The 13,287-nt window shown below is 40.3% G+C and overlaps 1 protein-coding gene across 5 annotated transcripts in view; it reads right to left on the minus strand.

Moving 5' to 3' along the window:
* The window catches only part of LOC133553138 (kelch-like protein 29), a 600,020-nt gene that overhangs the window by 209,757 nt on the left and 376,976 nt on the right, over window positions 1-13,287 (minus strand). For all 5 annotated transcript variants that reach the window (XM_061901009.1, XM_061901008.1, XM_061901007.1 and 2 more), the window contains one exon: window positions 8,375-8,857. In XM_061901009.1, coding sequence (XP_061756993.1) covers window positions 8,375-8,857 — 483 coding nt within the window. The remainder of the gene's footprint in view (window positions 1-8,374; window positions 8,858-13,287) is intronic.

Below are 13,287 nucleotides of genomic sequence, written 5' to 3' on the forward strand. Positions count from 1 at the left end.
GGTTGATAACACAGACACTTGTAAACATGTAAGCATTCTAACTATTGTTAACGAAGCTAGGTTCATTAAATTACACTAGCACGTAGGAAAATGCATGATAACACTCCTACAGAACTCACACATGCGGTTTAGTAAGTACACATAGTCTTTGTTGTACACATAGTCTTAGTTATAATGTAAAACGTATAAACGTTGCTTGGAGTGATCAATAAAGAATTAATCTGAGTAAAAACGGCTTGGACGGCCAGAAGACTGAACTGCAATCCGGTTGGGAAAAAAAAACACTACTGCCACAAAGAAAGGAGGACACTGCAGCACCTGCAGTGAGCAAACCTGTCCAAAATATGGCACCAGAGCACAAACATTAAAACACCCTCTTCAGTGCTTGTTTCTTTTATTTATTTGTTTTAAAGTTTTTATTACTGCTGACAGCAAAAAAAAAAAATCCCCAAATTAGCCGCACCATCTTATAAGCTGCAGGGTTCAAAGTTTAGGAAAAAAGCAGCGGCTTATAGTCCGGAACTTATGGTAGTATTATTTGTGCTGATACCTTAACGAATTTCAACATCGGTATCATATCAAAAGGGAAAAAGTCGTACTGGCACACCCCTAATTAACATGGACACCAAATGATGAAATTCACCTCAGAAATTATGTGAAACTGCCAATGCTGAGCATAAATCATACAAAATAATTTATAAAGCAAATAAACATAGGTGAATAAATCACAACATAGCCTATGAACCCAAAGACACCGTGAAAAGATGTCCCCTCGTGGCAGTAAGCAGCACAGAGACATCAGAAAAACAGCATAAAAATGCCTATTTAACTAACTGCCAAGTCTCCTATAGTCACTAGGGCCACAGTCAATACCTGCAGACGTATCTAGTTACACCCTGGTCATAAAACAATGGCCTGTGGCTGTAGGTAACCTACAGATGTATTTTATATTTTTCAAGCAACCCGCGAGGTGGCAGTAAGATGCACTGCAAAAACTGAAATCTAAGTAAGATTGGATATCTCAATTAAGGGTGATATTTGCTTATGTTCTGTCTGATAAGCACATTTTTCATGTTAGAGTGTCTTACTTGTTTTAAGGGTTTTGGTCCTCAATGATCTCAGTATAAGATATTAAGGCTTGTTGCTGAGATTTTATGACCTTTATTGAGCAAAACATGCTTGAAACTAGAATATCAACTGTTGTTATTAACACTCACAAGTATAAAACTAATTTTTCAAGTAATAATGTCTTACTTCAAGCATGAAAAAAAATGATCATGATGCCGAGCGGATATTTTATGTCAAGATAATGGCTCTAGCATTTACTTAATTTAAGAATATTTTTCACCACATTGAGCAAAAAGGTCTCGGGTTTTTTTTCTACCAAGAAAAGTGCACTTGTTATTAGTGAAAATATACTTATTTAAAGGTATTTTGGGGTTCACTGACGTTAGTTAATTTTACTTGTTTTGGAAAGTCCTGACAAACTGAATTTTCTTGTCCTATTGGCAGATAATGTTGATTAATTATAAATAAAATACCCCTCATTTTTGTATTTTTTATTTTGTTTTTGAACATTGACTTTGTGCGGTGTGTCACAGGCAGTTATCATCGTGCAGCTTTATCTAGCTCTGCATGTGCTTTAAACCGTTGTTATTCAGCTGTTGGTGTGAAAGTCATGCGTCTTGCACTTGTCCTACTTTTCTTTCTAATCACATCATCAGTGCTAATAATGTTGACTGTGCAGTTTGCAACTATTACAACTTTGGTTCTGCTTCTGCTGTGGTGCAGAATATACTACTGTGTTTTGTAGGGATGTCCGATAATATTGGACTGCCGATATTATCGGCCGAAAAATGCTTTAAAATGTAATTATTGGTATCAGTTTCAAAATCATCTGTATCGGTTTCAAGAAGTAAAATTTGTGCCTTTTTATAACGCCGCTGTGTACACGGACGTAGGGAGAAGTACCGAGCGCCAATAAACCTTAAAGGCACTGCCTCTGCGTGTCGGCCCACTCACATAATATCTAAGGCTCTTCACACACAAATGAATGCATGCATACTTGGTCAACAGCCATACAGGTCACACTGAGGGTGGCCGTATAAACAACTTCAACACTGTTACAAATATGCGCCACACTGTGAACCCACACCAAACATTTCGGGAGAACATACGCACCGTAACACAACAGAACAAATACCCAGAAATCCTTGCAGCACTAACTCTTCCGGGACACTACAATATACACCCCTGCAACCCATCCTCCCACACACACACACAACACCGCCCACCTCAACCTCCACATGCTTTCTCAGGGAGATCATGTCCTAAATTCAAAGCTGCTGTTTTGAGGCATGTTAAAAAAATAATGCACTTAGTGACTTCAATAACAAGTATGGCAGTGCCATGTTGGCATTTTTTTTCCATAACTTGAGTTGATTTTTTTTGGAAACCTTGCTACAATGTTTAATGCATCCAGCAGGGCATCACAAGAAAATTAGGCATAATAATGTGTTTATTCCACGACTGTATATATCAGTATCGGTTGATATCAAAATATATGATTAAGAATTGGACAATATCGGAATATCTGGTATCGGCAAAAAAGCCATTATCAGACATCTCTAATGTTTTGTGTAGGTGTTGTTTTGATGCTATCAAGCTGCTTTTTTCCAAATAGAGTGTGTGTGTGTCACATTGAGGCTCTAGTGATTGGTAGTTCGCAATAGCAGTAAGATAGCCATGGTGATAAATGGCTGCAGCATCAGGTTGATTAAATTATAAATATCCTGCACGTTATCCACTTTATACATACGGTAAATACAAATACATGTGTCATGTATTCCAATTCATCTTTGGCCATTCCTATGTATTTTTGCCGATGGAGCCCATATGAAAGTGGCGAACGTCTGGCACGAGCACATATGTGCAGCCCAGACCGACGCACACAAAGACAAGAGCGTTGATGTGCCCACTGAAGCAGAAAGAAAAACAAATTGCTCCCCTTGAAGGCAAAGCCAAATCAAACACAGAGTGCAATTTCTGTCACTGTGCTGCTTGCAGGCTGTCATCTGACAAAGCGTCCACGCCGTCACACCCAAGAGGATGCAGACGCGTACAAACACACACAAACACAGGCCTGCAGTGTGTACGGATTACGGGTAAAAAAAATAGCCCCATCAGCGTCTCCACCGTGCGGGCCTTTGCCATCAAACGTCAGCAGAACTCCTCGTCACGTCACCAGCGAGCCGCAGTGTTGTTTCCTTTGGCTCAAACGTGTTAAGAGGCAGCACGGGGACTGGAGAGGAGGCTTGGCTACTTCAGCTCTTCCAACAACCGTGGAATAATGTCACCAATAATGTCACCACATATGGCTATTGCATTCCACTTTTTTGGAAGCACATGAGCCCTTTAAAGTAGGGCATTTGTGATAGCGACATAAACTACGACAATGTTTGCCACAGAACTCTAATCCATCTGTGGAAGTGGCTTGGGGAGGAAAACAATTAACATAATTGGCCATTAGGCATGTGGAGGGGCATCGAAGTGGAGGGGCCTCAAGCACAGGGGGAACCATCGGCTTTGGTAAAGTTTGAAGATTTGTTTTTCTGTAATTGAAATATGTAATTGAAACATTATTCTTGCTCGGCTCTTACCGAGGGCGGTCACAATTTCACATCCTCTTGTTATCTCTCCTGCTCTACTTCTCTGATCTTATCTTGTCTTAACCCTCTAGGTGCCTATCTTTTTGCATTGTTCTACCAAAATCTAAACATGGAATTGATAAACTGGTCCCTCAACTCAGGCCATGTCTACACTAAGCCGGATAACTCCTTAAACGAATAATTATTTTGCCTAAGCCCCGTTTCAGCCACACTAAACCAGCGTTCAAGGTCCCCCTCCTCGGGCAATTTTCTAAACGGGTAAGTGCGCCGTGTATTTCTTGAATCTCCGGCTCTTAGCTTTGTATGGACTCATTGTTTACAAACTGAGTTCGGAGAGGAAGTGACGCCAGAAAGACGGTGCCCCACACAGGAAGTGACATCAGAAAGAACGCGCCACAACCAGCTTGAAATAAAGCGGTTTTGTAACTTGGAGCTAACCACTGGAAATATGAAGGCAAGTCAACGAGACATGACCATGTTTCTCCTTCTTCTACATGTACAGACGCTTGTGGAAATCACACACGAATACCTTAAGTGAAAGCGATTGTTATTTCAGATACAACACATCTCAGGCGGCAAGAGAACTTTCCAATGTACGGGTCAGCTGTGATTCTACTTACCAAAAAACTTTGTCCATTTGTCGAAGGAGAGTCAACGAGAATGCGGGCTCCCGTGGATCTGATATAAAAGGTAGCGTGTGCTTTGTATTACCTGGTCGTCGATGAGGAAGACTACAGAAAACAGCGAATGCTTTTGGACTGGCAAAGCAGACTGTATCAGTTATTGTCCGCCATGTATGTCGCAGACTCAACGTCTAGGTCCAGAGTATACAAAGTCACCAAAAAGGAATCGACAATCAAGGTGAAGGCAAAAGAGTGAGGAGTGTCCTGAACAGATATCTATACCCCTAGTTCGATTGATGTAAAATATTCTTTATCACATTGTCTACGTGTCCAATAAAGATTTGATTACAATATGATGTCTCAGGTGTGATTCACTACAATGGGGCCCCACAGGACTCTGGATTCCAGTTAATTGAAAGACCACACCACTGGACATTGTTCAGATAAATTACATTTAAGAACTTGCACACAAAGCAACACTGGAGGTGACTATGACGTTCGCATTTTCCGCGCATGCGTACTGGGTCGCTTTGGGCCGGCAGACGAAGGGAGGTAGGGTGTCTTAAATGACCTGTGTGTGTGTGGCCAAGGATAAGGTTAGGTGGGATTTACCCTGGATAACCTTCGCCGGCTTAGTGTAAACGGGGCCTCAATTGACAAGCACAGGTTCAAGGTAACCTGCCTGTCCTGACGGGACGTTTGCTGCCGGATACATGAGGGACTCTTGGGAGAGGTGGCGTGTCAAGTGCCCGACAGTCTTTTTTTCACATTTATTATTTAACAAGACAATGTGCAATTATATAATGCATAAAGGGAAGGGGTCAAAGTGCCGGATGTATATAGTGCAAGTTAATACACCATTCAAAAGCATTATTTAAATACCATACAAACATAGATGCATACAGCATACACCATGATATGATCTAAAAAAAAAAAAAAAGCACAAGTCAATCACAATTATTCACTTGCGTACATCTCTGGTTATCTAAAAAACATGTTTTGATTGTCTTGTAAAGGAAGTGAGTGAATACGAGCTCAGCAGCTCAGATGGGAGCGTGTTCTACCGTTACGCAGCCTTTGAAGACAAATCAGATGTCCTACATTTTGGGATCCTACACTGACCTCTCGTACTACCTCTGATTACTCTTGTGGCCGTATCTGAGGTCTGAATGACAAAATCTCTGAGGATGGAGCCGACTTGTGAACAATTTTGTATACCATTTGGGTGTATGAGAGAGATATAACCCCTTGTGGGGTGATGGAGACCAGAGCAGCGTCTTGATGGCAGCAGCTTCGAACCGGATGAGAAAGTTAAGTACAGGTTTCACGTTTGCATCTCATTTCACGTAACTGTGGTGCAATCAAAGGCCCTTGATTAAAGTTACAAACACAGGTGTCAGTAGTTTTTAAAGACGGGGGTGACTTAACGCCGAGAAGATGCACTAATAAAAGAATCATTATAACAATGATGTCTCATTATTATTCGTATTGCACACTGATGATAATTACAATATCCACTTCATGTTTTAAAGGAAAACCTACCATATTTATAATTATATTTAAAAAGAATAATGATTATTTAAAACCTTACTATGGCTATTTAATATTGATTTTAATGGATTTTTTTGTAAAAACAAAAACAAACAAAAAATACAACTTCTTTTTTCGAACCACAGCCAAACTATTTAGAGGCTTATCTTAATATGCTCTGGATATGTTTCCCTTATCTTTAAAAAGACAAAAACCTAATTAATGTGTTTGTATGTGTTTTATAAAGCCGGGTTCAACTTAATACATGGAACAATTACTTTTTAGTGAATGTAAACATATCGTTTGTGTGTATGGGGCGGCTTTTTGGGGGGATTTTTGCACATTGTTTGCTATCCTTATGACAGACAAGACAAAAGTTGTATTTTTATTTTTTTCACATAATTTGTAATAATTGGCTTGTTCCAAGTGGCTAATGGGATCAGTGCATTCTGTCTCTAAATCACTATAAAAATGCATTCAAAAACCACCAACAATTCTTCATTTACGTTCCGTAACCTGTACAATATCCAAGCTATAGCGACATTGTTTTTGTAAGTTAGCAACGAGGAACTCTTTTCTAACGTAGGAACACATCGCCTTGCGACGGCATGCTACGGAATTTGCTGTTTGATTGCATCGTGCATCCTATTCGTAGTTTTCATTACCAAATTTGGAGGCGCTTATCAGCCGCATGTACAGTATATGGCACATCCATTGTAGTCAAGCCAGCCCATTTGGAAAAGTTGAGCCTTACTTATGAGCGCTTTTTATCAGGCATGCTTGCTTTGTTGGCATGAAATGATGATGCATGATGCAAAGTGATGTCACGTGCAACAAAGTTATCTATCACGCTATTTGACTTCACATAAGTTGGTACCCAGTAGCACTGATGGAATTCAGTTGGTACCTTCACCTGTAATCTTTTATACCCTTTTTAATTTGTTTTTCGATACTTATTTTCTAATATAAAATTTTAAGGGGAAATTAAATGTATGTTTGTTAAAATTTTATTTAGTTCATATTATTTGTATCTATTTACTTTTATTTACTGCATGGAACGTATCTTTTGCGATTATTTCCTTTTGACCAAGTTTATTTTCTGTAGTTATTAATGTCGTACATGTTTTCGTGTGTCCATAATCCACAAGCAAAGGCTTTATCTGGTGGGATTAATCAAAATTAACCTTTTTTTAATCTCATTAAACCTTTTTTTTTTAAGACTATGCCTGGTTAAAAATGAACCAACCAATCATTGCCCTAATGAAAATACAGCAATGAGGAGATATTGCAACACGAACGGTTTTATCAGAACTGGACGGCGTGGCGCAGTGGAAGAGAGGCCGTGCGCAACCCGAGGGTCCCTGGTTCAATCCCCACCTAGTACCAACCTCGTCACGTCCGTTGTGTCCTGAGCAAGACACTTCACCCTTGCTCCTGATGGGTGCTGGTTAGCGCCTTGCATGGCAGCTCCCTCCATCAGTGTGTGAATGGGTAAATGTGGAAGTAGTGTCAAAGCGCTTTGAGTACCTTGAAGGTAGAAAAGCCCTATACAAGTACAACCCATTTATCATTTATTTATTTATGTTTTTGTTTTGCCAACATTGTACTTTACTCCTACTTGTTGATATGATTGGGCGGACTTAACTTTCATCTACTTTCCAAAAAGTTTCTATCAGCTGCTAAACATGTGGATTTGTTCAATAAACACAAATTCTAAGATTGGTTCACTCAAAGCGCCCTTCCACATTCCTGCAGGTGGTAGTCACCACAGCCGCACTGATCTGAAAGGTTAATGAATTGAAAACCCGCGGGATTGCAACACCTGTCCCGCAACACGCCGGCATCCAAAAACCGTAAACGGCATTAAACGACTGCAACGTTCTTGGCCTCTTAGAGGAGGTCAGTGCAGCCGTGCATGCATATGCTTAATGGATCGTGACAGCCTATTTGACGCGCTGCAAGGAAAATAAAAAAAAGCTCATTTTACAGAAACCGGGGGCCGAGCCGTCAATCCCGTCTAATTATCCATTTGCAATTCTACCTACAGTCTCATTTCAATGTATTGCAGGCAGGCCACAAAATAATTGCTTTTCTGCAATCTAGGAGTTCATTTGGCTTTGTTTTATTGATCTGAATGAGTCGGGATGCAGGACATGTGAGGGTGTGCTTTTCATCTAAATGAAAAGCTTCATTAAATGTGAAAATTGTACAGGGAATCGGCAAACATCTGTTTTCTGGTGTTCCCGCCACGCTGTAAACTCCAAGGTTAAAGGCAAACACAACAGTCAGCTGGCAGGCCGTGAATCACAAACATGACCGCCACTGAAAGGTGTTTGTGGCCGGAATTTAGCGCGCCCTGAGAGGGTTGGCGTGGAAAGATAAACCTGGACTGACGATAGGAATGCTGCAGCTGAGTAGGTGGTCTTGAGAAGTCGCCTTGGTATGTTTCGCATTTTAACCACCTCTCTGTTCACGAGCATTCCAAGCGATGCTGGCGAAGTTAATGGCAGGAAATCATGGCAGATACGGACAATTAGTAAGGAGGTTATTTACCTTTCGGGTGTCCCGGATCACTGAACTCGTACTTCCCCATCCCGACCGTCCGCAGCATCTGCAGCTCATTAGGTGCGTCCTGACTGTCGACCGAGAGCGGGGCATGGGTGGCGGCCGCCTGCCCGTTGGTGAGAGGCACTGTAGGAAGCTGAATGAGGCCCGGGTGAGAGCTCAAGTGGCCGTTGCCCATCATGCTGTGAGGGCCGGGGTGAAGCCCCTGGGCGGCTGAGGCGTACGGCGGATGGCTGGGCATGCTGAGGACCATGGCGGGCGGCTGCGCGGTGGACTGAGGTGTCAGCTGAAAGTGGGCGGTCATGAGCGGGTGCTGCGGGGGTACCGGCGTCTGGATGGAGGGTGTCACCCCGATAATGGGGGACTGGGCGGTGACGCTGTGATTGTAAGAGGGCGGTTGAGAAAGGGCGTAGGTGTGGGGGAGGAGGCTTGGCTGGCTGATGGCGGCGACCGGCGCCACCCAGCTGGGACCTACAGAAGACAAAACAAAACAAATGAATATTCTAAAACACCTAGACCCTGATACTGGGGGCAGGTGGGTAGCATCTTCATTGATGTGGTTGGCTTACATCAACATACACATTTTATTGGGCAAAGGTGGAAAACAAGTCTGAGACCAACTTATGCCATGAATTATTTTATACAACAGAATGCCTGAAACCTATCAACGTCTCTGTTTGATGGCAAATATTTGATTCATTATTTAAATACAGTGGTATATTATATTATACTATACAGTGTTATATTATCCATCATTTGTCTACCGCTTATTCCCTTTGGTGTTGCGGGGGGCGCTGGAGCCTATCTCAGCGACAATCGGGCGGAAGGCGGAGTACACCCTGGACAAGTCACCATCTCATTGCAGGTTCAACACAGATAGACGGACAACATTCACACTCACATTCAAACACTAGGGCCAATTATAATATTTAGTTATGTTATATTTTCCTGTATGTAAACATTAAACACTATTTAAACTGTGTATGATGTTACAGTGGCCAAAAATATTAAACATACTTGTTAAATGAAATTTCTGCCTTGTTTTTAATTCATACTTTGGCCGACTACGCTACTGTCTTTTATTGTTGGTCATTATGGTGGTTCTTGTAGAACCAAGTGTTTACTGATCTGCGGTCTCCTCCCAGGTTTCTCATTGTATCCCATTGGGTTGAGTTTTTCTTTGCCCTGATGTGGGATCTGAGCCGAAGACGTCGTGGCTTGTGCAGCCCTTTGAGACACTCGTGATTTAGGGCTATGTAAATAAAGTTTGACTGATTGATTGATCTATAAGCCACAGGAGAGGGAAAGACAAGTGTTGTATTGTGAATGATTGGACAAATTGTCCACAAGTGCAGTGTTCCTTTAAGTCAGGGGTCACCACTGGCCTGTTCTAAAAATAGCTCAAATAGCAGCAATTACCGGTGAGCTACCTCTATTTTTTTAATTTTATTTATTTACTAGCAAGCTGGTCTCGCTTTGCTCGACATTTTTAATTCTAAGAGAGACAAAACTCAAATAGAATTTGAAAATCCAAGAAAACATTTTAAAGACTTGGTCTTCACTTGTTTAAATAAATTCACTTTTTTTTTTAAACATTTTTCTTATAACTTTCAGAAAGACAACTTTAGAGAAAAGATACAACCTTAAAAATGATTTTAGGATTTTTAAACACATATACCTTTTTACCTTTTAAATTCCTTCCTCTTCTTTTCTGACTTTTTTTTTTTTTAATTGTATAGAATAATAAATACATTTTAATTTAATTCTTCATTTTAGCTTCTGTTTTTTTGACGAAGAATATTTGTGAAATCTTTCTTCAAACTTATGATTAAAATTTTAAAAAATCATTCTGGCAAATGTAGAAAATCTTTAGAATCAAATCTAAATCTTATTTCAAAGTCTTTTGAATTTCTTTCAAAATTTTTGTTTTACAAAATCTAAAAGAAATAATGATTTGTCTTTATTAGAAATATAGCTTGGTCCAATTTGTTATATCCATCCATCCATCCATTTCGTACCGCTTATTCCCTTTCGGGGTCGCGGGGGGCGCTGGCGCATATCTCAGCTACAATTTGTTATATATTCTAACAAAATGCAGATTGGAGTTTAACCTAATTAAAACATGTCATCAAAATTCTAAAAATAATCTTAATCAGGGAAAATTACTAATGATGATCCATAAATTCATTTTGTCCTTTTTTTTTTTCAAAAAGATTCGAATTAGCTAGTTTTTCTCTTCTTTTTTTCGGTTGAATTTTGAATTTTAAAGAGTCGAAATTGAAGATAAACTATGTTTCAAAATTTAATTTTAATTTTTTTCCTGTTTTCTCTTATTTTAAACCGTTCAATTAAGTGTTTTTTTCATAATTTAATCCATCCAAAAAACCTTCCGTAAAAAGGAAAAAAAATGTACGACAGAATGACAGACAGAAATACCCATTTTTTATATATATAGATTGATTTATTAAAGGTAAATTTAGCAAATTGGCTATTTCTGGCATTTTTTTTTAAGTGTGTATCAAACTGGTAGCCCTTAGTATTAATCAGTACCCAAGAAGTAGCTCTTGGCTTCAAAAAGGTTGGTGACACCTGCTTTAAGTCATTATAATTGTAAAAATAGTATATTTTGCCCGAGAGATGTTCAAAGAGACTTCAGCTTGCTAACAGGAAGTTGGTCTTGAAGTTATTTGTGTCTGCACCATTATTGTTTTGTCTAGTGGTGTTAAAGATTGCCATAATTTAGACAACTATTAGCCGCCCAGGGTGCACGGGCCCCAATTACACTAAACCATGTAGTTAAGTAGAGAGCCACAAAATATGGGCTTGCTGCAAACCTCACATGAGTTTAAGTCCCATGGTCGAAATGATTCATGTCACAAGGCAGAAAGGGGAAGTGAATTATATTTATATAGCGCTTTTCTCTAGTGACTCAAAGCACTTTACATAGTGAAACCCAATATCTAAGTTACATTTAAACCAGTGTAGGTGGAACTGGGAGCAGGTGGGTAACGTGTCTTGCCCAAGGACACGACGGCAGTGACTAGGATGGCAGAAGCGGAAATCGAACCTGGCACTCTCAGGTTGCTGGCACGGCCACTCTACCAACCGAGCATTACCAACCAGGTAAATGACCAATGGTTTAATTCAAAGTGATTTATAGTTTAATAAACCTGCATCGTTGTCCTCATGACGTTGCACATCCGCTCTAAAATGCCAACTGATTGGTGGCATTTTTGTGTAAGCCACGGACAAAGCTGAGAACAGGATTTGACAGGCCGTTTTAAGACTGGTATTAGATGATCAAATAGAGAGAAGAGCGCATGAGAGGACTTCCAAATTGACGGGGCTCCTTCGTGAATGCCAAACGACGCTCAGTTTCGGCTCCGCTTAGCTTTTTCCAACTGGGGTCTGCTTAATTAGCGGCAGACGGGTGGCAAGAAAACTAAAGAAAGAGGCGGAGAAACACAACAGATGCTCGCACGCCGGTGTGCCGTATGCAATTACCACTCAGACACGCTCACACATGCTCAATTTAGTAAATTGATGCCCTTCGACCAAATAATTTAATATTTTTGACCTTAATAAACTACAGAAACTAGTCTGAGGTTATTCTAAAGACTAAAGTCCAGTACAATGACATCAAGTTGTACTAAAGTTTAGCCCAACTATAACTGTTCATTATCAACTGTGCTATTTCTATTGGTATTTGTAGTGCTCCATTTGTAGTGCAATAATATACATTGTCATTTCTGTATTATTATTATTTATTTCAGTAACTGCTTCTTTGCTATCACTTTTACCATCAAACTTGTATATATCCTATTTGCTAAAGTTGTTCTATTGTAGTGTTTGCTGTTGTTGTTGTTGTCGTCTCTCTGTCTTATCCCCCTCTTGTCCCCACAATTTCAACCTCTGTCTTCCTTTTTTTCCTCTTTCAATCCCCTCCTGCTCCGGCCCGGCTGCACCAGATATTAATATAAATTCATTTAATAAAGTCAAATACGAAAAAAAAGCAAAACGAGGAGTAAAGTAAATGTGTAGAGCCGATATGGGCATCTACATCAACTATATGATTTGCCTGAGAAGCTGGACAGGACAATACATGCATTATCCTTTCCATCCTTACACTTTCCATGCTTTGTAACTGAGCTACTCTGTGGAACAATTTCCCTTGTGGATCAATAAGGTTTGTCTAAGTCTCTAAGTCTAGAGCACTTGAATGCATCACGGAAATAAAAAGCAGTGTTTCTCCACGCAAGACTATTATATTGTAGTTGCTCCTTGATAGTGACATGTGATAAACACCACGATTCAAAATAACCCAAGCAATCACAACCAAGGTGTGCCTTTTAAAATGACGTGACCGCAATTGTGTGCACGATACAGAGGGCAGACGTCACGCTGAATGAGATCAACAAGATAAGGCTAATTAGCTTTCAAAAAAACAACAAAACAAGATATACAGAACAAATACTTTTTTGTAAGCCCCGCTTTTCGTAATCTTCATTTTGAACTTGGACAAAAAAAGCATCCATACAGTTTGCCAGCATGTTAATTGTTGCCATCCATCCATCCATCCATCCATTTTCTACCGCTTATCCCGTTCAGGGTCGCTGGAACCTATTTCAGCTGCATTCGGGTGGAAGGCGGAGTACACCCTGGACAAGTCACCACCTCATCACAGGGCCAACACAGATAGACAGACAACATTCACACTCACATTCACACACTAGGGCCAATTTAGTGTTGCCAATCAACCTATCCCCAGGTGCATGTCTTTGGAAGTGGGAAGAAGCCGGAGAACCCGGAGGAAACCCACACAGTCATGGGGAGAACATGCAAACTCCACACAAAAACATCCCGAGTCCGGGATTGAACCTAGGACAACTCAGGACCTTTCT

This window comes from Nerophis ophidion, linkage group LG05 (genome assembly GCF_033978795.1).
Source record: "Nerophis ophidion isolate RoL-2023_Sa linkage group LG05, RoL_Noph_v1.0, whole genome shotgun sequence".
Lineage (NCBI taxonomy): Eukaryota > Metazoa > Chordata > Actinopteri > Syngnathiformes > Syngnathidae > Nerophis > Nerophis ophidion.